The 26,629-nt window shown below is 39.1% G+C and overlaps 1 protein-coding gene across 4 annotated transcripts in view; it reads left to right on the top strand.

Moving 5' to 3' along the window:
* dock1 (dedicator of cytokinesis 1) overlaps window positions 1-26,629 on the top strand; it is a 164,418-nt gene that overhangs the window by 100,231 nt on the left and 37,558 nt on the right. For all 4 annotated transcript variants that reach the window (XM_034860643.1, XM_034860642.1, XM_034860641.1 and 1 more), the window contains exons 28-31: window positions 8,306-8,407; window positions 9,708-9,802; window positions 23,300-23,378; window positions 24,083-24,183. In XM_034860643.1, the coding sequence (XP_034716534.1) occupies window positions 8,306-8,407; window positions 9,708-9,802; window positions 23,300-23,378; window positions 24,083-24,183 (377 nt within the window). The remainder of the gene's footprint in view (window positions 1-8,305; window positions 8,408-9,707; window positions 9,803-23,299; window positions 23,379-24,082; window positions 24,184-26,629) is intronic.

Genomic DNA, 26,629 nt, shown 5'->3' with positions numbered 1-26,629 from the left:
ATTTTTTTTTTTGAAGATTCATGTGAACTAGAATTAAGTAACTTGGAGCGATTGGGGTTAACAGGCATATCTTTTTTCAAGATTATTTTCTGCATTTTAGGCCTTTGTTTTTGACAGAACAGCGTAGACATGTAAGGAGAGAGAGAGAGGGGGGGAATGACAGGCAGCAAAGGGCTTTGGAATCGAACCCGCTGCCGAGGACTGCGCTTGTGTATATGGGCACACACTCTACCAGGCGCCTGTTAACAGGCATTTGGGGTGATGTTTAGTAAAAGCAAGATTTCTTGTAATAACAAATCTATCTTTTTAGCAGTCCACTTCTCATCATTGCAGCTTGTTTATGCCACATTGTTATTGTTATTGAATATTATGTTTCTCATTAGTTGTATTTCCCTTTCAATTCTGTATGTGTATGATGGACATCTGATCATTTTCCATTGGCTTGATGTAAAACAACAATCCCGGTTGTTTTTTTGAAAACTGTATAGTTCACCCAGTGTGTTGTAAATCTGACACACTCTTCCTTCACTAAGGTGCTGGAACAAATATATACACAGAATTTACAGTATATTGTCACAGGTCATATTCCTCAAAAATTCCATTCTAGTATTAGTAGTCAAAATGTAAAATGTTTCTAGATTTATATAAAATAATTCCAACATAAAAAGAGTCCAGCTTCAGCTTTGTGATTTATATGTTCCTTATAAAAGTGTGGAAGAAAGAAGCAGAAGAAAATTAAATGTTGGATTGTTACTCTTATTTTAAATACCATTCATGTCCTCAAGATACTGGTAAAAAACTAAACAAATATTTGATTGACATCTTTGAGGACACATTTCAGTCAGCAGGACATGCTCAAACAAAGAAAGTGATAAAACGTGTAAAAAGAATGAAAAAGACATGTGTCTGTGAATTACAGCGGAGTCTCTTCAAACTAAAATCCACTAGACCTCCTTTCCTGGTTTATCGCTCTCTTACTGCATCACAGCTCTCTCAGCCGAGCCCTTAATGACGCGTGAATTACAGAAAGTTTTATTATTCTTTGTATATCCCCACGCCCATCTCACTTCTCTACAACGTGACATAACATACTCCTTCTTCCTCACAGACTGACTGCATCTTCAAGGTGCTGAACACTCACAACGCAGTTTTATGAGTCTGTCTTCTTGTTTTGGAGTGACAGTAACACATCTGCTTCACAGCCTTGTTATTGCTCTGCCAGTCAATGACAGGCTCCAGGTTTGACACGTTTGTGAAGATTTGGTGAAGAAGACCATTGAACATCACAGTGCTTGGCAAAGTTATATGTTTGAACCTAGGGTTAATGGACCTCTTGGAGGTCAGGTATACCGTATGTGGCGTTTGGAATGGGCTTTGCTGTTTTATTTTATTGGAATCTGCTCAGCAATGTGCTTGTGTAGGCATACTGTTTCTCAGATAGATGACCCAGTGGCAGCGGACAAGTCACTGGAGTCACTTTCTTCTATTGATTTCATTACGTCAAAGCCAAGCCCTCAGGGGACTCCTGTTTTATGTCCTTGTCCCTCTGCATGTATGCTAAACACGATGCAGACGCAGTTCTCCATTCTTTGCTGCTATTCAATCTCTGTCACTATCAAGTACAGGCAAAACAGCAATGACATCTGACAAAATTATTACAAAATATGAAAGATGAAATATAACTCTAAAGTAAACAGACTTTTGCCTTCGGCTGAGGTGGAAGAAAAGACATAAAAGACATGAAACATACCAAATGTGTGCATCTTCTATGGTAGACAAAGCTTTTTTTAAATAATTTTTCCAATCATTGTTATATGCCTGCCTCAACCTGAAAGCCCCAAGAAATAAAGAAAAAGAAGAAAACTTTATCTATCCTGCGAGGAAATTCACAATTTTCCCTCTGTTACAGTAGTACAGTACACGTTAACTACAGGCCTGAATTGGGTTGGGTGAGGTGGGTTTCCCATTTCCGATTCACAACCTCCACCTCTTCTCTGTATATTAGTGGATTACAGCCATATGTAGCCTATACGCCGTCTTCTGACCAAACTACGCTGTACCCTAGTTCATCCGCTCAAACCACTTGATGAAACTATTCAAATTCTTTTGCGACTTGTGAAAATTTCTCTCAAAATTTGCTTGACACTTGAATGGAAACAACTTATGTACTAAGATGGCTCTTAGACTGTCCCAAAAAATGTATCAACCTTGAGGGTTCTTTCTCCAGTCCATTCACCTTGTGTTGTTTCCCTTTCCCAGAGTTCTCATAACTGAGTCTTTTTGCAAATTTGGTATCGCCAACTCTGTGTAGGTTGTCTCCAACCGCAATTTTTTAAGTTGACCTTAATTAACAATCTGTACATTTACACAGTATTGACTCACACAATCCCCCTCATGCTCCAGTCAATCCACATAATCTGCCACGCCATTCGAGGAATGGTCAGTAACATCTACTTCCTTTCCTTCAAATGGTGTATACTTGCCGTTGGACAGTGAGAGAAAGTGGCCTTGGCTCAAAAGGGTTTTCCTGTGTAAATTAAGGTGTCTGTTCAAGGAGGTATAATGCTTTGATGTGTGAAGGTGCTTCCTCAAGCTTGTCTAAGTTGGATGCTGTCTGAATAAATGGCATAACAGGTCACTTTCATGGCTGGCTGCCCAGGTTTTTCCGTGGTTATTATTTATCTCTATGTATTCTGAAGTGTTTTTCTGGGAGTCACAATGCATTACCCCAAAATCTGTTAAAGTAGAAAATGAAGTGTGAATGGTTTCAGCTGGCCTTGAACAGGTCCTCCATTCATTTCCATTGGCTGACCCGCCTGCCTGACACCTTGTTGGCCTTGTGTTGAAGCCAAGTGGGCTTGCGGTTAAATCCTGCAGCAGTGGCCAAGTGCCTCGCACGTGTCAGCTCTGCCTCCATTTCACAGGCCAGTGTGAAAAGTGGTCAAGTGCTGCTGCCTTTCCAGCCTCTCTGTTCTTTGCCTGCAATGCTTGTGTGAATGGTGTGTAGAGACAAAGGAGGAGGGCTCATACCCCTCTGGTACAGAAGCAATAAGACACAATACACTATGTAGTGATTTTAGAGCAATGACATCCAGTCATTATTGCTCCTATAAAACAACTACAGCATGCAAATTAAGTATACACAGTGAAATGCTTTGAACAGGTTAGAACGTTTAAATTTGAATGAGCATTAGCATACATTTGCATTACCATGATGTTGCAAAGTTCTAGTTAGAAAATATAGAAATCAACTGAAAAACAGGTTTATGTTTGTTTATTCTACAGCAAATAAAACAACAGAAGAGACTGGTCCTCTGACTTTTTTTTAAATGGATCCACGGATAGTTTATGAATTTTTATGTTATGCATTTCTTATGCTGTGTTTTGCTGTTTTTTGTCTTTTTATCAGGGACTGTTGATGCTGTTTCACATTTTTATTTGAATTCTCCTCAGAAGAGAAGAGGCATATTAAAGAGAATACACACTCATATATCATTGTGTGCTGTTGTTGCTTTTGCCAGCAAAAGCCATCCGCATACACCCAATGCTTCTCACACTGAAAGCCTCCATGACTTGCGTTTGCATGTGAGGAGTGTCCTCATACCTCTCGAATTAAATGGCATAAGGAGTTTTTGTGTGCTTGTGTAATTTCTGTTGTAATGAGGCAGCAAATTCATATTTCATCAGGCCTAAAGCTAATAGAAAGAAAGAGGGAGTCATTTCTGTCCCTTGTGGTCATCCCCCTCCTCCTCCTTTTTTTTTTATGTGCCTTTGTAAATTTTTTCTCCAGAGACAGGTTGAGGCTCTCAGTCTACATTTCTCTAGAGACTGATGTGCCATTTTCCCTCTGGCTTAATTAAAGGCTTAAAACAATGCTCTGTTTATGGGGCAACCCTTTACTACTAGAGCAAACATCAATTTCTGCTTCTGTGCTGTCAGCTCTTAAAGTGAGATGAATTATTTGAGAGATGCAAGCTCCAGAGCTGTGTATGATGGATATGGCCCTGCCCTCTAATCACCACTTTTTCATTTCCGCTAAGATTCTGCCTCATTTGCCCTCAAGCTTAAGATGGATATGGAGGAAGGTTTCTGGAAATTTGCAGCGTCTGGACACTGTGATAGATGTTATATCAATGGTATATTTAGCTTTATTTAGATTTATTTAGCTTGATAAGTTGTTTTGGTAAATAAAAGCTTGAGATTGAAGACAGCTCAAGTTGTCATTAAATGATTGACTTCCATAAACCTCTTTAGCATTTTTTTGTCCTGTCCTTAAGGTGCTTCATTTTCTTCAGTGGAAGCTCAATGATCAATCTAAAAATGATGGTTTCTTGCTATGCTCAGGTCCTTTGTATGTGAGGTCATGAGCGTTGTCTGAAATTGATCCCTTGGATCCCATCATGACAAACGCTCAATAGGGCTCTCTTGTGCTTAGAAAATTGTGATTATGGACATTTCTTAATCATCATATTGCATCATCACTGCCAAGTGTAGTGTTTTAGAACTGCAATGTATATGTTCACCATCTCTGGTGCAATGTAGAGTTGGATTATGCAAAAGGTAGAGTACATGGTTTGGACACTACAGTGTTGTCCAGTCATGACTTTGCTTTGGTGTACTGCCACTGACTTTTTCTTTTGTGCTTATCTCTAGTATAGTCTTGTTGATTTTGTTGAATTTGTTTGATGGGTAAAGATAATAGAATACAAACTAGTCATGAAATGCAGGATGCATCACACAACCAACTTAAAGTGCCCATATTATGAAGAAGAAAAAATCCCCTTTTCTGGGATTTGGGGTGTTATTTTGTGTCTCTGTGGCTTCCACACCACTACAAACTTGGAAAAAACATCCATGCTGTTTTGAGTGAGATACAGGTTTCTGAACCTCTGACCTCACTCTGCAGGTGAGCTGTTCAAAATCTGCATGGCTTTCTCAATGGCAAAACACTGCTACAACACACACTAGTTCACCATATTCTACAAAAGAACTACTTCCATGTCCCTGTTCTGCAGGTATTCCACAAGTGGCCCTCGTTTAGATGAAGTCTCCCAGCTAATCCTGCCTTGTACTGACCGAAGTTGGAGAAAGTCATCTGCTGATGTGATCTTACCTAGCTACTGCGCATGTGCAACTCCCACAAAGATAGTAAAGAATTGAGATATCTCCCTATGTAGCTAAAACAGAGCTCAACACAGGGTGAAAACAGGATCTGCAGCAACGTGCAGTTCAACAGAATTCTGGTACAACCTCTAAATACAACCTGAAAATAAGCATAATATGTCCGCTTTAATCTAAACTTGTACATTCTAAGCAATACAAGCAGCTATGTCAGGATTTCCTAACTCTTTGGTGTTGTTGTTGTTGTTGTTAGGCAGGCTGAGGAGTATTTTGTTGGTTCTGACCCTCTACAACCACCACTCTGCAGCTCCTGTGTGTCATATACCTCCCAACGCCCTCTCCAAACTTAGAATTGATAGGCCCGCAGTGATGGAGATTATTTTTCTTCAAACCCATCTTTTTTTCACCTGCTTCATTTGGTTTCTAACCATCCCTTGTAGCTAACAAAAATAATACTGCTTTTCTTTTTTTTTAAACAGTTTGAAGAAAAAAAAAAAGCATTATGACAGGAACACTACTTGGTATATCCCAGCAATAAAAGTGTGAGAAATGAGCCAAAAGAGGACAGTCCGTTATTTTGAATTATGTGGTTCACTCCAAACACGCCTGGTCACTCTAAGAGACCTGTAGAGTCAGCTGCATAACACCGAAGGCTATCACACCGCACTACTTTGCACTTATCAACTTAGAGCTGGAGACCTCAGAGCTGCATACCTGAACTTTTCCATTTGCCGTCATGCCCCACATCTCTTTATTTCTCACATTAGCACTTAACAGCTGGTGTGGCATGTGTTCTTGTTCCACATTTAGATCTTAATCGCTGCACAGTGAAAGATCTGCATCCCCTTTCTGAGAGATTCTCTGTATCTTCCACTTTGAAACCATGTCAAGCCGGGAATATATTTGCTAGATGCCTTGCCGTATTTGATTTGGATTTTCCAGCTGATCCTACGGCCTCAAGCAGCAATTACATGTTTGGAATCTTAAGATTGATTCTTGAGCAACACTTTAGAGCAATAAAATCAATACTGACAGTGGCGTATGTATGCCTGTGTTGTTGGCAGTCTTGATTGAACATTGAAGCTGAAGGGGCTTATATTACTGTAAGCAGCGCTGGAGCCTTATGGCAAGTCCCACACTGAGGCTTACAGAATTTAAAGTTTGCCGTGAAGGTTCTTTCTCTTAAGGATTCATTCTCAGCTGAAGAGATAGAAAGAAGGAACAAGCTCCAGTTGATCTCCTATAGTCTGAGTATTTGCAATAGGAGCCAATGACTTCTGAAGACTGCTGCCTGCTTTGAAGCCCTTGCTCCTTTTATTAATAAAGTGACTGCCCAATGTGAGGGGAATTGCAGCAGCCAGTGCCTGTCTCCTTAGACCAGTTAGACTTGTAGATCTGGGAAATTAGAGTTTGAATGAAGAAAGATCTTTCATCGTCCTCAAACAAGTTTTTGAATAATGCTCCTTCTGCCAGGGAACTATACGTTAAATCTTCCCCAACCAGATAAATTCAAACCTAGCTTTAACACAGCACCAGAGGTTATCTTCATGCTTATAATTAACGCCATCTTTTGTTCTCCAGTGAAGAGAAGAAGATGTTACAGAAGTGTGACAGAAACATCTTTTACACACTTAATACACATTTATTTGTGGTATTTTGTAATCAGGCTCTGTCTAAATTTGTTCCTCATCTTTAATGCTGAAGAACCGAGGCACATGCCCTCACAGTTGAAAGAGTCCTGCCCTCTTTGTTTTTGAAAAACATTTCCATATTAATATAACATGAGTCACGCTGGTTTCCGTGAAGCATTACTGAGAGGGAAGTGAAGCAGTCATCAGCTCCACATAGTTAAACAAAGAAAAAGTGAAGGAAAAATGATTAATAAACATTTTGCGTTAGGGATTGTTTTGGTGTCTTTTGCATGATTATCTTATTGTCAGTGTTGGGAGGGTAATTTTCATACAGTACTTATTTACAAGTATATTAATTTTTTCTAAAGATATTACAAAGTGCAAAACAAAAAAAATGAGCAAACAATAACCACAAGAACAACATCAGGAAAGAAATAAGAATTTGACGAGAGGGGTCAGGTGAGGGAAGAGAGTGTGTGTGTGTGTCTCAGTGTTAAGCATCTCTTCTGCTCCGCTGTGTTTTGGTGGGTCAGGCCTAATTACAGCTCAAAGAGAGGTTCTGCAGCGAAACAGAATGCCTTGTGAAGATTAACTACCATGAAGCAGCTGAGTTATGTCCTCTGCATGAGTGCTGCATTAACTGCCTCCACACTGAGGTTGTCCCTGTCCAGATTAAAGTCCCAACCTGGGGGTTGTTTGGGTGATTACCTATGGAGAGATACTGGCTTGTGAAAAATGGGTTGGCGTTGTCTTAACCAAATCTCACTGTTACTCATAATACTTTGCTCAACCTCATCATTCATGTCAATGTAATTTTACAGATGACATGAATGAACCGTTACCACTGTATTAAATGTGTGTAGTAATGCTGCCGCATCACACAAATCCAGATGCTGTCAGTCAAAGAGAGAAATAAATCCGTTACATAAGATATCTTTAAAAAGATATCCAATAGGAAAATCTTCCTTTTGGCCTTTTTTTTCCCCTCCGTTGGAAATATCAGTTCTTCATGGGTCATTGCTTTGGTCAGCTGTAGTGAAAAAGGTATGTAAGTTTGTGGAAAAAGGTCAATCTCAATCCTGTGATATGATGCGTACTTCAGTAGTTTTTGACTTGAAGATAGACAGTCACCTGCTTATCAGACCTTAGACTTATTAACCTAGATGTGCTTTCATGCATTCTGCGACAAAGTAGATTTAATTACTTTCTCTTATCATTGGTGCATTTTCTTTGATTAGCTACTTAAGGTAAAGCACATGCACAGCATGCTAACCAGAGCCAGGATAGCACACTGTAAAGTAACGACCTCACAGGCATTATAATCAGTCATGACAAAGAGCTGGGGAGTGGAGGCCAGCAGGTTAATGATATCAGCCAATGAGCGAGGGTGCCTACCTTTTCAAACCTGGGAGGCCAGGCCTGCTTTAGTATTCAGACCCAATCAACTCAGCTAGTCAGAATCCATCAAAATCAAAAGCACCAAGTGGTGCTATCCTCAGCCATCAATTTGAATTTGATTGTGAATTGAATGTGCCTCTCTCTCTCTTCTCCAGGGAAGCTTTGTGGCCAGCATGACTGCCACACTGAGGCAGATGGACGACTATCATTATGCTCATCTGATCAGCACCTTTGGCAAGATAAGGAGTGATGTGGTGGTGAGTACACCTTACCAGTGTCTGTGACACTTTAGGCTACATTGTCATGTAATACCTTAAATCCAGGTCCAATAGTTCAGTATAATTTGGCATTGTCTTTTTCTAGAAATTGAAAGGAAAATGTTTTTCCCTCCACAATAAAGTATTAAATTGAATTTCTGTTAGTCCTTGCTCTCAGGCTGCTACACGCACAGCATGTTTTTGATGATAGTAACTCCTAGGGGAAGCAGATCACTCGTTGCAGCCAACAAGTTGTGGAGGAGGGATAAATCTCATTGATGTTGTGGATTTCTGCTCTAAATAATTCCTTCCTCAAAGCCGCATTTCTCTAGCATGTGTTGCCAGATTAGCATTATATTACTCTACTCTGACAAGTAGGGAAATCCCACTGTTTGCTTGTAGCCCAAGATATGACTTTTGGCTTTGTAAGAAGGACAATAATCTTATTTACAGGTAGAGCTTCACAATCCCAGAAGCCAGAGATTCTGGCTTCAATTACAGTTTTTATTTGGTATTAAATGAACAAATGCTCCTTTTAAGAATACAATAGAAATAGAACGCTCCAACCTTCATGATTGTGCAGAGGGCTTGTTTGAGGCTGCCTGTCTGTCTCAAACAGCAGGATAAAGAATCACTGTGATGAAGCTCAATCTTCCCACAGATTTATTGTTCTTGAAGCTGGCGTGGGCCATATCCACATTTCAGAACTGGCCGCAGCCCAAAGGGACACTGTTGTTTAGCAGCTTTCTAAACATGCCACCATAAAGCACAGGAATCCAGGAGTGAAAAATCTCCAGCCAGAAATAGATTTACATTGATATTTAGCTGCAACTCATATTAAGAGAAAGCTATTGAAGAATACAGTAGAATTCAAAATCTACTTAGAAAGTTGGCTTTGTAGGCTTGACAGGGAATGAGTTTAAAGTTGTGTTGAGCTTGGCATCTATTAGTAATAAAACTGAACCTGATTATCAAGTTGTCATGCTATGCTTTAGTAGCTGATACTTATGTGTCCCGTTTGTTAACTAGATACCATAAGAAAAATGTTCCTCTTAGAATTAAAACCGCTGTAATCTCATTGTCCTCCAACATGTAAGAAGTCAGAGCACATAAATAAGGTTATTGTTCTCAAGTGCTAGCTGCAAAAGGAAAATATATTTGTCACCTTAACCTTAAAAAGTAATCTAAAAGCTGTTTCTGCCCGAAAGCCACAAACTCCTAGCAGTTTATTTCAGATTGCTCTAATCTTGAAGGTTTGAAGAATAACAGTTTTCATTTTGAAACTTTCTCTTTCTTGCAGGATTTCCTAATGGAAACATTTATCATGTTTAAAGATCTCATTGGAAAAAACGTCTACCCCTCAGACTGGGTCATAATGAACATGATGCAAAATAAGTAAGTACATCGTCGCTGAAACACACATGCGCACACACACTGATAGAGCATGCTGCTTTAAATCACTACAATGTTGTTGCTAAGAAACAGCAGTCAGAAGTGGGTTAGGATATTTCTAATGTTTTTCTCGCCATGCAAAGCCTCAGCAGTGTAGCAATCAGATGAGCAGTCAGTGCAGCCGCAAACAATCACATGAATTATAGATGCTGGGGTGTATGCAGCCTGCTAATCTCCAAACTTAGGCTCAGCATCTCTTTACTTTGTTCCTTGTTGTGCTGCCAAGGCCTTCTGTTTTATTAATGTGAACCTTGCTGATTCCATTTTTGTTCGAAATATAAAAAGAGATGGAATGTGCTTTTTAGTTTTAGAGTTTAGTCAAAAGCTGTGCTTTTATGTGTCAGATAAAGTTGGAGCTAGAAAATGTGAAATATGTTTTTCTTTTTCCATTTCATATCTTTTTTTTAGAGATGTGAAAAATTAATTGTAGTGCTTTATTATGTAATGGCACAGCAACAGCTGTCAGATGAAAACCTTAAGTCGTTTTTTCGATGACAAAGAAAACATCCCGTCTTCACCAACAGCATATATATATATATATATATATATATATATATATATATATATATATATATATATATAATAATAATGCATGCAGCGTTATTAAAACTTTTAGATGTGTTTTAAACCGTGTTCAAAGGTCACTCTGAAATGTACATAGTACACAGATTTAGCATTACACTCACTATAACATTGACTGACTCAGGATGGACGGTTAAAAATGATCAAAAATGATGCCGCAGAACCAGAGATATCTTTTTTTATTATACGCAACCCAACTGCCGACAGGTGACTAAACAATTCAGGTGTGTTATGCTAGTTGCGGTTAATGTAGTGTCAGGCAGAGATGAGAAGCTGGTAACGTTTAGTGTCCGGTGAGGCGCTACTGGCTGCTACGGACGTGGTTAGATGTGTGTGATTGTTTGTTTTAAAACGGTCATAAACAGATTGTTCATCTAATCACCTGGCAAGTATTTTTTTAAAGTGCCTGCCCGTTCCCAAACTGTGTCCGATTACTTTTTTTTAGATGGTTCTGTGTAACAAACCATCTGTCACGTCAGGGTAAGTAAACAGATATTCAGTGTAAAATTGCTGGAGTTCCCCTTTAATAAAACAGACAAAAAAACCGACGAGAAACACCAAAATTGACATCCACATTACAACAAAGTACCTTGCTTCAAAGTGGCCATTTACAGCGGGTACGGCAGATGCACACACACACACACACACACACACACACACACACACACCAACAACACATGCTCAGATGTGCATGCACTGGACTAGCAAGCTCGTTCAAACACTCCCCACTAACTAGGGTCCCGTACTTTCTGAAGTAGCTTTAAGGATGTGATGAGCTCCCAGCAGTTCATTCTCACCTCATGCTTAGTAGCGTATGAAAAGTTTTTTGACTTGCTGACTAGAGGCCAATGTGTCATTTCCCATCCCTCAGCACAACCTTCCCCAATCCAACCTTTTGTCTACTTGCACTTGTTTTTGAGAGCCGTTAGATTAATTCTGCATTCTAGTCAGTGCATTAAGCTACTTGCTGGAGTTAAATCATTGTTCAACTCAATGAAAAATAAGCCTGTTGTAATGTGACACATCTCACTGTCTTTATACTTAAGCCTGTGTTAATACTGCAGGTGTCTGCCTTGCATCCAATTAGCAAAACTCTTGCATTTTTTACCATCCATCAAGAGTGTGTTTGATCGGTTGTTTCCTGCTCCCCACAGTGAGCATCCAAGGTGATATATTGTTATTCATCCTAACAGATAGCTCTAAATGTTTTGCATTAACTATCTAAGGGCATAGAAGCTGGTTGTTTGAGTCACACTCTTTTGCCGTGCACACTTTGATTGCCAGAGCACTGGAGACTGATTTAATGCGGTCGCCTCAAACTTGAAATGTCACTCCTCGCCTTCTCATTTTGCCATGGCTATTGTTACTCTTCCAATAGACATGGAGCAACATTAGAATTCAATTTAAGTCAAATATTTCTTCTTCTTTTTGCCTTGTTTTGGTCCCCACCAACTCCTGAGAAAAATAGTTGGCTCTTTATCTTCAGATGTTGGACTGTTATCACCAGCTAGTTGTTAACTTTATCCACCCCATTAGTGCTAGGCAGGTAGTTTACTGTGGGTTTATCAGAGCTTGTTTGCTGAAAACAGCTGCCTGCAGCTGCTGGGAAAAGGATTAATGTGAGCGGTAAAACTGAACCATCTAGTAAATGTACCATAAATCCAGAACAATTAGCTAAAAGATGTTATAAAGCTCCAATAGCTTAGGGTAACAGAACAGTTGGTTGATATTTCTCTGTACATAGCACAGATCAGACCTATCCGAAACATAGTCATTTGATCCATTGTTCCTATAGCACATTTTGTCTCTAGACCTTTTCAAATAATTGCTTTATGCTGTTTTCGTCAAGTGCTTTACACATTTGTAGAACTTATTGAAATACATTTTGATGCCTTGTGAAACACATTTGAATATCCCTCAGTCCATCCTCTGTTTCTGGGCATCCACAATGCCACATTTAGCACACAGATAGACGTCTATAGCACCAGCAGACGGTTCTTTCAAGTCCACACATTATGATAGCACGACTAATGAGATGGGCATCAGCAGCACCAGAAGTTGTTTTCTCCCACACCTTCTTCTCCACTCATCACCTCTTACTTCCTACAGGTTTTAAACTGATTCATGGGCTCTAATTGCCCCCGGGACAGCAGCATCAGGCTGGTTAGCCAGTGAACGCCATTTCCCTCCATGCCATTTGACCATGGCTTAATAGTTACAGCTTGCTGGCAGTAGAGATGGACTAACACTGGTTCCCAAAACTGACAGGGGACCAGCTTTCTCACAAAGGTCATAACCCACAAAATTGCCAATATTCCCTTTACGCAGACATGTGAACCATGTGTGTTTATGGCTCTGAGGATCCTGAACCTGGAGGTCCCACTTGCTATTCTCACTCTTGGCTTGTCTGATATTACCCCAGAGACCTTGATTTTGTTCAAATTTCTAAGCATTTTAGCCATCGTTGTTGCAGATTCACAGTAAAATGAAACAGGAAGAAAATTAAGTATGAAACAGTTAAAGTTACTCAAACGTGGCAATATTGCAAAAGCTTCAGGAAGCACATATGCCACTCAATGTGAATTATACTTTCTTTTTTAGAGGTGTGCCCTGTAGGTAAACTTGATTATTATTATATTGGGGCATTTTAGGCCTTTATTTATATAACACACCTGAAGACACAAAAAGGGAGAGAGAGGAAGTGACATGCAGCAAAGGGCCGCCCGGCGAAGTCAAACCTGCGGCCGCTGCGTTGTGGACTAAACCTCTGTATATGGGTGCCTGCTCTACCAGGTGAGCTACCCAGGCACTTGTAATCCTTGATTATTGTTAAAGAGCGCTTACTGAATTAGTACAAGTTGGCATTTCCTTAAGCACTATAGCTACTTTGACTTTTCTCTCAGGGAGGGAAAACCTCGCTTCACTTTTCTTTTTTTTCTTTTTCTTTTTTACAAGACAACAGCTGCTGGCTGCTTTTTACAGTCAGCTAAATGTGCCCAGATTTGCACAGTAAACCTTTCAAGAGCTCACTGCTCGTCAACCTTATATTCGGAGATGTGCTGAATTGCTGCATTCTAAGTGCTGTCATCATCATCAGTCTGAACAGTGTTCATTGGCAAAAACAATTCTTCCAGTCATAAGGCGAAGCTTTGGAACAGCTGTTATTGTTGCAGCAACCATAAGACTTAATTAAGAGATTGAGTGAAAATGATGTTGATGATGATCAATTGTAATTAGTGATGTGTTTTGCAAATTGAAGTGTTGAGTCTTTAATTCTCCCCGTCTAAACCTGCTCAAATTATTCTAACAGCAAAAGATCAAGATTCACGATCAACTAAAATATTGCTTAATAATTATTCCTAAGTAGCTACATATTTTAGAGGTTAAAAATCAAGTTTTAAAAGTTAGAATCCACTGTGTTATCCAAACAAAATACAGAGATACACCAAACAACTGTTTTCTTGCAGTGATTGTATTATTTTCATCTTTGATCAATTTCCAAAAGAATACATAGCAAGTATTTCTGGTACTTTACAGGCCTATTAAGATCAAACCCTTATTGAATTAGATTTGAGTTAACGTCAGATGACCCTCTCGAAATCAGTTCATTTCCCCAAATGACGCCAAAGTTTCTTGTGTAGCTGTTAATTGTGTGTAGGAATGGTAGATTGAGAAATGAATGGGGATTTCTCAGAGTTTTGGAGATTAAAAGATAAAAGCCCGGACGAGCTGAAGAAGCAGCTCTTTAACTCGATAACCCATGCCATCAGTCCCTCACAGACTCATTAGCAGAGGATTTCTCAAACTGGATGGCTGCCGTTTGGAGTTCTCTCCATGACTAATCCAGGACCTGGAGGGCAGCTCTGGAAGGCAGGAATGAAGGAGGATTCACAGAGTGAAAAGACTGCCAAGGATGTTGTGATCCTGTTTGCCACCATACAACCCACCACCCACCAAGATAAAAAGTACCCCATGGGTTTAAGGGTATCTGATTGAATTATTTCCTCTTAAGGAGTGTGCTGTTGAAAGAACTTTAGTTAAAAACGTCACAACTCTTATTGTGGTTACTTTAGACAAGTTGCATGGTCCTGTGGGTAACAAATAATTGCCAGATTCTTGAAATCATTTCAATCTCCATCAGGTGACTTCAATGGGGCATCACCTAAAAATAAGTCTTAAACATTGTGTAGTTTATAGTGGCATATTGTGTATAGTCAATTGTCAGTTTATTAGGTGCACCTAGCTAAGGTATTTGCAGAACTGCTGTATTAGACCGCATTAGTGTTAGCTTGGTTTAGACATAAACTGGCAACTGAGTGTATTTGTGGAAGGTTTTATTATGAGTTTCTAGTAACAAATTAAAGAGGACATATTATATGTAGCTTCATAGATGCCTGAAAATAAAAACAGCCTCCCAAATGATCTGTGCACATTTCAATTCACACCACCAGGGCTTCTTAAGCATCAGCTTTTTGGCATTGCAATAGGCAAAGAAAGAACAACCTTACCTTAACATGGCTTTCCCACTATGCTGCTTTGTTAATGTGGTGTCAGTTGTCTACTCTCTCTTTTACGTTGCTTGAGTGGTAATTCTGCTATAATGAGATCAAAACAGCTTTACAGATGAAGCAGTCATTGTGACATAGTGCTGCATAATATACCGCATCACAAGCTGCTGCTGAATGTGTGGTTATTTGTTTACCAACATGCCATTATAGGTTGTAATCCTTGTGTTGAACACACCACCCTCACACACTATTCAGAGTGTACTACTTGAAGTCACTGTGTGTGTGTCTATTTGACTTTGCCTGGGCAAGTAATATTGCTTTGCCCATGGAGGGCAATGCACTTGAGTGGCTGTGATCATATCATGTCGGCTGGCCTTTAAAAAAATGCCCCCTGAAGAGCGATAACATCCAGTGGGATTTCTTTCAACATGGTTTTATCAAACTCATTATCAAGAAGCAGCAGGGTAGCTTACTGTGTAGTGAAACTATACGTCAACTGGACCTACCACATTGGAGCCCTGAGTGGAAGTTTTCAGATTGTTAACTTAAGTAAAAGTAGCATTACCATTGTGCTAATTTACTTAACAAACAAAGGTGTTTTTAGGAGTTTTAATTATTAGATATGTTTTGAATGTAAAGTAGCTAGTTCAGTAACTATACAGTAGAAGACAAATGACAGTTTTTAAGTAGAGGTATAAAAGAGTATACCATGGAAATAAAGTACCTCAAATATGTTCTTTACCTTTTCAGCTCTGTTTTGTAGATGACCCTGACTTTTAAAAATGTTCTTGCGCTGGCAGTGAAATTACTTTTTTTCCCTGTTGTGTTGTATAAGATTAGATTTTTTTTTTAATTTCAACTTTATTGTTATTACACATGTACAGGTACAATGCAAGGAAATACAGTTTAGAGAATTTAGAGAGCCTCTGAGCCGCAGCTAGTGAAAGCACCGCCGCACGCACTCTGAAAAGGATATATGCAGATAGCTAGATAATACAAGACATAACAACTTAATGCACAAGATTACATACATGAAGGAATATTTGGTGTATGGTGTCTGTGGATGTGAGTGTGTGTGTGTGCATGAGAAGTATGAGACACAAACTGTATGGGTTGTTGAAAAACGGATCACTTACACCCAGTGAATATGCTATAGCATATTTCTGTCTTTCCTCTCTGTACATAACGTTAATTGACATGTTTACTGTTACACAAACTGAATGCTCCTTTCCAGTCGATAACCTGATTGCTTCGGTCTTTAGACCAACAGTGCGTCAAACCAAACCATTTCATGACTAAATTTCGGACGTATTTAATTTCATGTGAAATCGTATGAGGTGACATAAAAAAGTATTAACTGACTGATCCAAATTAACAGTTTCACTGTATGAAACATGGCCTTAAGTGTTTCTCTAAATGCCTTGTGTGCAAAAGAGTCTGAATACTTTTGTTCTTCACTCTCTCGTTTCCTACAGGCACATCGTTTGTATTAAAAGAAATCGTTAAAAAAGACAAAATAGTAGAAGTTTAGACTGTTACATTCTGTTGTAATTGCTTCGTGATTCATCTGATAACTTTAAAACTGCGTCATTATCTTCTCCGTTTGCTGAACATGAACTTCACTAACACTCTGACTCAACTGCACCAAGTGTTCCTGCTCACCAGTATCTGGAGTTGTGTGAATCAGCCTGTGTTGTCTCATTAGTAATCTGTTTACCTCTTCACAAACTTTTGGCCTGGATAAAAAAAGCAGCCTTTTCTTGTCATTGTTACATCTCACATCTCTGTGTTTATAGGCTGGGAGACGCTAGCACTCTTCAGCTCTGACACTGGCATCACGCTGTCTGGTGCTGCCAGGTCAAAGTGATTGTGGCTTTTTTATAGCCTTTGCATGACAGAAGAGGCCCTTACTGGCCTTTGGGGTCAGTTAGAAATCATAGCTTTTGCACTGTCATTTTACAGTCTCAACTCACAAACACACACACACATCTAGAGTAATGTTTTTCTTGGCCTCTGTCATCAGTTTTCCACACAAAAATGCCACAATGTCTTCTGAGGGTCTTCTGGGTATTAGTAACTATAGAGAGAGATGAAGTAAATTTTGATTGACTGCATGTACCTAATAGTATTTGTTTATTACCTCGCTAAAAATAATGCTATATATTTGTCACACATGATAAGTATTGCAACTAAAACCTCAAATTAAGGCTGTCAAACAATTGAAATATTTATTTGTGATTAATCGCGTTAATATCATAGTTAACCTGCAATGCGCACATTTTTGTCCAATTATTTTTTTTTAATCATTTTGATGCTCTTATCAATATGGAAAAGTGGATTGGTTTGCTTTGTGCAAATGTTTTTTTTTATTGAAAACAACACTGGCATATAGCCTACTGTAGTGTTCAATTTCACACGTAACATTCTCACTTGGAGCAGATATTCACACTTGGAGCAAATAATCTCTCACACAATGTAACAATGTCCATCAGTAAAAGGGTGAAAAAAATACTTTGACGTGGGGATGAAGCATCAGCTGTGTGCTTTGCCATTAAGTGGTATTTCAAAATGGACGTGCTGCAATGATAGCTCAGTTCACAACAACAAAACAGACAGATCACTTTGGTCTTGTCAGTAAACCATTTGGCAACTTTTAAAAAGTAAACCTTCCATTCAGATTCTTATTGGCGTCTCGTCCTTGCCATCCACTCAAAACGTAACCTTAGCCTCCTACTCTTTGGCCGGCTCGCATGCCCAAACAAGTGTGTGAGGCGTGCCTGTTGTTTTGTTTCCAGTCTAGCTAGATCCAGTGTGGTGTTGTAGTTTTTCTAATGTTACTAGTTGCAACAGCATGTAAAAGAAACTACAAAATTTGATAGGCCAAAAAGAACATTCATCTTGAGATAAAAAAAATTGACGCTGTTAACGCTGTAATAACGCATTTAAATGACAGCACTACCTAAAATGTATCAGTAGTTTAAAAAATTACATTTATACAGTTCCAAGACTTGTTTTTGCACAAACCACCATTCACCACTCCAGATTTATTAATTAAAGGTTTTCCGCTTTAAGTTATAAGACCCATGTTTTATCTGGTAAAATTTTATTTTGGCCCAACCTTCCTTGCTAGATGTAAGAGCTTCTTATTGCTAAAAGTGGTTGAAGTGTTGAGAAAGTTGAGTGAGGAGGTGAGTTCTTTTCTCTCAGTAAGCAATGAGAGCAGTACTGTCTCACCCTAGTGATAATTTGGAGCCATAAGAGCTTCCCTTTGTTGGACTGTTCAGTATTAAGTCTTGTTTACAGTATCTGAAATGCCATGATACACTTTATCAAGTGTCTGATATAATTGGGTTAAATATACAGTTTGTTGAGAGATAAATCTATCTAATATTAGATCAGGTTAAAGAAAGGTACTCTCATTTAATAAATTGGTCTGATAATAACGGTTTTTGACCTTGCCTTATCTTTCCGCACAGGCAGATATGCCAGCTATTATAGAAACCGTATGCAAAATAAATTGTGATCATTATCGGGGATGCTCTCTGAACTCAATTAGCAAGTATGATTTGCTGATAACGTTTCATTAGCATATATGATAGGTGTCTGTGGTGCACATTATCTGACAGAGCTCAAGTCTGTGTACCACAGCTGCAGGCAGGAAGTTAGCGGAGTTAAATCAAATGTAAAAGGCCAAAGAGCCTCTTGTTTTTTTGTGCTGAAATGCAGCGCACCTATCAATCAGCAGTAATGGGGGGATTTTTCTGACACTGACAGTTTGATGGAGCATATTTATCATAATGATGCCATATGTGTACTGTATCAGAATGACTTTAATGTTTAGGAGGTGGTGTACTGCTCTGGCACTGCCTAATTAAAAAAGTTAAAGGATCTCCAACTTACATTTTTTGTCTCTTTAAGCAGAAAATAGGAAAGCCTGTGATTTCTGGAGATGATTAGAGCCTCCTTGATTTCCCTGCTGAACTTTAGATGAAAAAAACCCAGAAAGCTGTAAGAGTGCAGGCTGATTTAAGAAATTACACATTACTAGTGTGTCCCCAGAAATGGTTGATGTCTTAACTGAAGGCGTAAAGCAAACATTAAGTCTTTGATTACATTTATAGTAGCAGCTGAAATTTCCCAGTCATTAGCATTTTGCTTGTAGTTGTAATTGAGTTATAAAGAACTGGTTTGTGATTGTCTCTCCCTCTGCATCTTATTTTCCCTCTGCAACATAATGACCAGCCATCACAGATGTTGCAAGGCAGCCAAGCATCTTCCTCCTGGCATTTGGCTTTGTTAATAATGCAAGCTTTAAAGAGCAGTGGCACCACGCATTTATTGTTCTCTATTCAGACCAGATTCTTGTTTCACTATGTCTGGGCAAATAATATTACCTGAAATCGATATGGCAATTAATTCTAGACTGTAAAGTAATTACATATTTTTATGAATAATTTGTCTTGGACTAACTCAAATACAGAATAAAGCTTTTGTTAGAATATCACATTTATTTAAGGACCAGGATTTACATTTTTTAGTTTTAGCTCACATTAAAAAGAATATTCCAAAGTTCAAGAAAGATATTCCAAAATTCAAGAGAGTGTCTCTGAATGCTTTTAATCTTGTTTGAAATGGCCTTTTTGCAGTGTCTTAGTTAGAGCCCACTGTGAGTGAGAGTATATTCTATTTTCATCCGCCTCATTAAGTTGTTCACTTTAATTAATGGTAGGATGTGCTCACAGAGGAACTGTCCTGTCTGTTCATTAAAGCCCATTATATGTGTGAGCTCAGGCAGACTGCTGACTTCAAATATGCTTTTAGGTAATGTAGTTTACATTGTGGCATGAACGCCAACATGAGTTAGAGCCACTCATAAAACATGTTTTATGGAAAGCATCTCATGCAAGCCTACAGATACTGCAGATCATTCACCTATAGCGATCAGGAGATACCATCTGCCAGACACATTAAACAGTTGTAGTGGAACCGTAAAGAAGTGCTACTGGAAAGACAGATCAAGCAGAAATGGTTGATTACAGCAGCATTTTTGCCTGTTGAGTCATGTTAAGCCAGAAGCTGTGAAGATTATTGAACTTGCTCTTTTCCTCACTGTGTGCTACCTTGGTAATGTCTAAAGGATTGTAGAGCTATTTGTGATTGATTATAAATGAGTACAGTTGGACCAATCTCACACTTCACCTAAACTGGCCTCTGTCAATGTTGACAATTGAATTAGGCTGACGTTCAGCGAAAACGAATGGCCTATGATTAGTGCTGTTGCATTACCATCTCTGATGATTTAGGTTTTGTAGGTCAGTAGTTGTGCCTTTTGTTGTCCGTTTAGATGCATCTTATAGAAGAGGCCTAATCTTTTTCATTTTTCATTGACTTTTCACTGGAAAACACCAATAAGATTGGATTAGATTTCACTGTCCTAAAGCACCTTAAAGTTATGTTTCCCGCGGCAAGAACTCCTACAAACATATCTTCACATGTATTTTTGTATTGTTGATTTTTGAAATCATATACATTTTATTTATTTTTTCATTTATTGTGTACCTAACAGGGCAATGCATGATATATATTTTCTAATCCAAAGATACAATAGCTGAAACAATGTAACTTAGTTCAGTGACTGCTGTTCTGATTTTTCCCTATGGCATTTTTTTCCATTATCACTTGTTACTACAAAACAAACAACAAATGTCCCCTTTTTTACTTTTTTGAAATTAATGAGCCCCACATATTGAGCAGTAGTATTTCTCAACCCACAGATGCAGCGGATGGAAACATATTTCAACATTAGTCCAGTGTAAACTATATTGACATGTTCACAGTTGCAGAAAATTGAGCAAAGTGTGCAAAGCTGGAGCCTTTGCTTGTGCAGACAGGATGGTGGTAATGGGCTGTCTGAGTGCTTAGGAGATGGGAGTGGGGGGGGGGGGGGGGGGGGGGGGGGGGTTCTCCTACTCTGAGGCCAGAGAACCAGAGAAATGGACTTCTAATGGCCTAGCCAAAGGTGTATAATGACAGTTAACCTTTCTAGCTAATGATTAAGGTGACTCTTAATATGTATTACACATCGGTCCTAGTTAGCATTTAGTCAGCAATGGAGATAAATGTGGGACATGAATATTGTATAGCTTAAAAAAAAACACAGATCCGAGCGCCTGGTTAGCTCACCTGGTAGAGCTTGCGCCCATAAATAGATTACTTCTTGGACTTGCGGCCCTTTGCTGCATGTCATTCCCCTTCTTTCTCCCCTTTCATTTCTTTAGCTGTCCTATAAAAATAATGCCTTAAATTAAAAGAAAATTAAAATAATAACAGAGACCCCACAGCATTGCTGTCTTCACAGTGATGTGCATTCCTGTTCAAGGTCAGGGAAACGAGGGAAACCCCAGCCCCGTCTCTGGGCCAATGAAACGCAAACCCTCTAGTGAGCTCAGGTGATAGGGGCCCGTATTGCCATGCAGCTGAAACCCCAAAGTAAGAGACCTCAAGATGATGTTTCAGTTTTTTGAGGCGCAGTTAAAATAAGGGTTTACCTTGGGTCATGACAAAGGGGGGTCAGCTCTCTTTACTGGCTGTGTAGGGGAGCAGATGTCTGCTCACCTACCAGTGTTAGCTACTAAAGCCCAACTGATAAAGGATTTTTAAGGCCTATATTGATACAAATATTTGGTTATTTAAAAAATCCGATAATCTGTTATATTGGCCGGTATATATTTAAAAAATAATAATCCAGAAACAAAACATAAACAGATTTTCCTAACATTAGTTATGTGTTGTGTGTGTGTATGAGTTCTCACTAAAATAATATGATAATTTGTTTTATTGTCACAACAGAACAGAGGAATATCAAAACATATTAAAGTTCTGATAAATAAAATGTATAAAAATACAAAGTTAAGGTATAAAACTTAAAGTCCTTTGAACAAAAACACAATAACAAAAGAAAATAATCAGTGTTGCCAACAGGGACGTTGTAGAGTGCCCTCTGGTGGACAAACTATGCAATGCCATCAGTCATAACATGGTTGACATTTATTTGTCATTATCAATGTGTAAAAGTTGTGTCAAAAATGCTCACACCAAGTGATGTAGCAACTTAGGCTGAGAAACCACAAGAACCTTGAGGGTTCCTTCAATAAAGTAAGCCAGGTTATTGAATATGCTGTGCTAGATAACATTTTTTCTGCACTCATGATAAGGCTTTCTTCCCTCTCTGGATAATTCTTCAAGATTAGTACACACAATGTTGTATGGCTGGTTCTGCCAGGGAATAAAGTTAAATAGCGGATGGGCCTCTGACTCTGTAAGTAGCAGTCATAATTCCCTTTAAAAGCTTCATGCCACTTAAGTTATTAACATTTAATTCTGCAACATCAGAGTGGATTAACCCATCAGACAGCATTCTCATTAAGATCTACTCATCACATCTTTTTCGGGAGTGCCTCGAGCTCCTTCTGTACCTCAGTCTGCCAAACAGAAGGATTGAACCTGTGTTTCACCTCTGTTCTCTCAACGAAATATTTTTCACAAGGGCAAACATTCTCTTCATGTCTGAGTAGTTTTAAAAACTACTGTTCAGTCTACCAATTAATTAGTTAATTTTGGCCAATTCTAAAGTATACAAAGTAAATCCAGTGCCAACGTTTAGGCCCAGTGCAAGAAGTAGGGCCATTTATTCAGTGCCGTAGATGAGTGTGCAATGGGCTCAGCTTTTGACATCAAATATCAGGTTCTCATCCAAAATCATTACCTCCCAACGACCTTAACCAAGTAGTTTTAGTTGCCTACCTCTAGCAATAAAGCAGTTCTGTTTCTCTATGTAATTTTGTTCAGAGCATAGTTCCATGGTGCTAAGGAAATATTCATTAACAGTTCGCCCCCCCAAAGCATGAAAAGAATCATGATTAACAAGATTGACTCTCATAAACAAAAACTCAGTAACATTACTTTTTACTTTCATTTTTTTTCATTAAACACATTATTGTCAGTATAATGCAATTTAAGTTCATTGTCTCCTTTATCGCTTTAGTAACTATAATATATGTGTACATTTCAGTGCATATACAACAATAAAGAAGAATAGGGAGGTCATTGCCTTTAGCATTTTCTGTTGTGGAATTGTTTTATTTAAACATGTCACACGTGTGTGCATTTCCTGCTAGTTGATCAACAAGTAGTGGTTTCAGTAGGGAATGCACAGAGTGGTCTGAAAGTGACCTTTAAGCTGATGTAAATAGACACTATAGAATGTGCAATATCCGTATTTTAAAGGTGGAAAAAACTTGTTTTGTTAGTAAGAAGACTAGATCCAAACACTTTACTCTTATCTTTCCAGAGTGTTCCTGCGGGCTATTAATCAGTATGCAGCAGTGTTGAACAAGAAATTTCTGGATCAAACCAACTTTGAGCTACAGGTAAGAGCTGAACACCCCCCACCCCTGCTTCTAAAGACAATTTTCCTCATGTAATTTTAAGTACTATTAACATTGGTGCATTTTTTAAGTCGTCATTTTGCAGCAGTGTCACACTGAGGCTGTTTTTAATGTTCCACATGCAGCATTGTTGGACCTTCTGAATAGAGGAGAGAGAAAAAACATCACAGAATTCAGTATACAGTAGACATAAAAATTGTTGAGTGGGAACATCAATTACTGTGTAATGGCCGGCAATTTAATGTCTATGTGAATATTTTACCTGCTCCCCCTAGAATAAAGCAACATTTTCTGCTTGTTTTTAAAATGTCTGACCAATTGAATTAAGTAAATTCTGTCACCAACTAAACTGCTGGGCTTTTAAAGCCTTGGATTTAGATTTTTTTTAACACTGTTTGAGTGTGCCACTGAGGACACTTATTTCCTATGCATGAATGGACTATTTGCATTGAAAAACAGTGGCTGGAGTAGCACACCTTTTAGCTGCTGCCATTGTCTGATTGAGCTTGTGCTCTGGAGACCAGTGTCCTAAATCACTAACCAGTGGGACAAGTAAACACATTGCATCTAAACCTTTTGATTTAATGAAACATAGTGTATAGTAATGCTGAATGATATTGTTGTAAAACTGCTTTTTCTTTAATTAATTTAACATCAAACTCTCTGTGTGTCTTTATGTGGGTCAGCTGTGGAACAACTACTTTCACCTGGCTGTAGCCTTCCTCACCCAGGAGTCTCTGCAGCTGGAGAACTTCTCAAGTGACAAAAGAGCCAAGATCTTCCAGAAGTGAGTACAAGCCTTCTCATTGCACATCAACACAGTTCACGGGCTCTCCGCAGCATGAGCAGGCTTTATATAATTCATCACAAGGAGGCTCACAGGGATACCCAACACTCCACGGCTCCATTGGAGGCTGCTCTAGTTGTTCGCCCTTCAGAACAAAGCAGCACAGCCTCATAGGTTATGGAGAGCACATCTTGTTCTCAAATCCCAGGTATTAGACTAAGTTGGGATTTCCTTCTGGAAATGTTGGATACAGGTCTTTACTTCCTCCTCAAAACATCACCTTCCTGCTTTATGTCCTTGTTTTTCTCTTAGCTAATAAAAGGGAGAACATTTTATTACAGTTTTGAAATGGCTGAAGTTTTAAATCTACAAAGTTTAGACATTTAATGCTTCCAAAAATCTGCTCTAGGACCTAACCCTCCTTTTATCGTCAGAGAGCGATTTTGTTATCCGTTCATCTGCTGCCAGTGTATACAAAAAGCCATGCATCTACTTTAGTATTTCTCATAGAGTCTGGTAATGCAGCCAAATGTGTAAATGCTTTCTGGGCAGACGTGGCGCATATTGGCTCTCATCTTCATTTGGAGGAGCTTTTGTTGCTAAAGCATTCATCACACTGGCCCCTGCCTGACAGCAAGACTGCTCGTTGGTCAGCGCTTTATTATTGGACCTGATACTGTAAGCTCCCACACAAACAGCCAAACACAGCAAACAAGACGTTCCTAGCCACCCCCACGCTGCCTTTCTCGACTTGTCAGCCTTCCCCCGAAAGAAACAGCTATTTGATTTGGATGCACAAGAACTGCCTTTCCTGGCGTAAGCACAGAAACGGGGCTAAACTTTGCCAGGCTATTTCCAGACTGTTTATTTAACATTCCCAAATGTGTCATTCAAATACAACCAGGTAGCTTCCAGAGCAACCCAAGAGGATATACAGGGTTTGCCCATTTCTCTTTCGCCCACTCTTTCTCTCACCAACTCTCAGTCCATGTGTCTGTCTTCCTTCACCTACAACTCACCTTCTCTCTCCTACCTCTCCGTCTCGGCATCTTGTTTCCCTGTGTGCTGGCGCATGAACTGTCATGAACAGAGCGGTGAAATCAGAGTTGTGTTGAGCGTGGCTCTTTAGCATCAGCTTTTCTCCTGTGCCACACAGTCCACCAGTGTTGTTTGTGAAGTTCTGGTCCATTACTGGTGTCGGTGTGATCCTCGTTTCCTTCTCACATTCCGATCAGCATACTGTCAACAGGCTAATGCACTGCATGGCCTGGATTGGATGATAAATGCATGTGTGTGTAGCCATGTGTTCCGGCGTTTCCAGACCTCAAAAAACAACTTTGATGAAAACAATGAATGAATGAATTATTCCTTAATCCTAACCTTTTTAAATAATTAAAAAGAAAAAAACACAGAAACAAACTAAATATTAATTTAACATGTCCGAAAAGGAATAGGAAGAAGCAAAAGCTAATTTGATCCTACCCCCTTTTCCAGTACTATATATTAATAATAATGAATAGGTAAATGTTTACATAATAAAGTATTTATATCATATTTAACACATTCTTTACAATTTTGTGAAATTATATTTACACACCACAAGGTAATGTGGTGTGTTAATGTAAGTAAACAAATAAATTGATCTGGTATTCAGGACCCTTGATATTATTGAATAATGCCATTGATATTATTACTCTACAAATGCACATTTGTGATAAGTGATAATATCCAGTAGTTCTTTTAAATTGATAACAATATTAATAAACACAAATCAACCACAGAAATAAGGTCAATGTTTTGAAACCTGAGTTTTCCTCTATCTGTTCATGTAGAAAGGCTCTGACCAAAGATAGTGAAAATACAGCCACATACACACAGGTAGAGAGCTGGATAAATGAGCATGCAGCGATGTCATTGTCATGATATGCGCAAATGAGTGATGAGAAGAGGGATTGTCATATTGTCAAGTTCTGTGAATATCTCACACTTGCTTTGCTTCAGGCTTTGATCTATCCATCTGTTCCAACAGGCCAATGCTTGTCAATCAATTGTGCGGGCTTTTTCACGCTTGCTCTATCTGCCACCCTGTCTGTATTTTTTTCCGTCTATTGTGTTTCCATCAGCTCATGCCACCATTTTACTCCTTCCTCCTCACTCTTGCTCTTTGCCCTCTTACCAGTGCAATAGCTGACAGGTACTGTATGTGTTGAAGGTCCTGACAGCCGACAGTCATGGCTGCCTGTCTCGTTGCCTACACGAGTGTGACAGAACAGCCCCCTGCCCCTGCCTCGGCTCAGATGAGGACATGATGCCTCCTGCACAGTCATCTGCACGCCCATATGTGGAGACTTCCAATGACACACACTTATGCTCTCACGTAGCACATTAAAGTGAGGATTAGAGGATAAAAACAGTCAAAGATGTTATGTATAATGCATGCAGTTTT

The sequence above is a fragment of the Etheostoma cragini genome, chromosome 21 (assembly GCF_013103735.1).
Source record: "Etheostoma cragini isolate CJK2018 chromosome 21, CSU_Ecrag_1.0, whole genome shotgun sequence".
NCBI lineage: Eukaryota > Metazoa > Chordata > Actinopteri > Perciformes > Percidae > Etheostoma > Etheostoma cragini.
The sequence above is the reverse complement of the archived record's forward strand: the minus strand, read 5'-3'. Positions and strand labels throughout refer to the sequence as shown.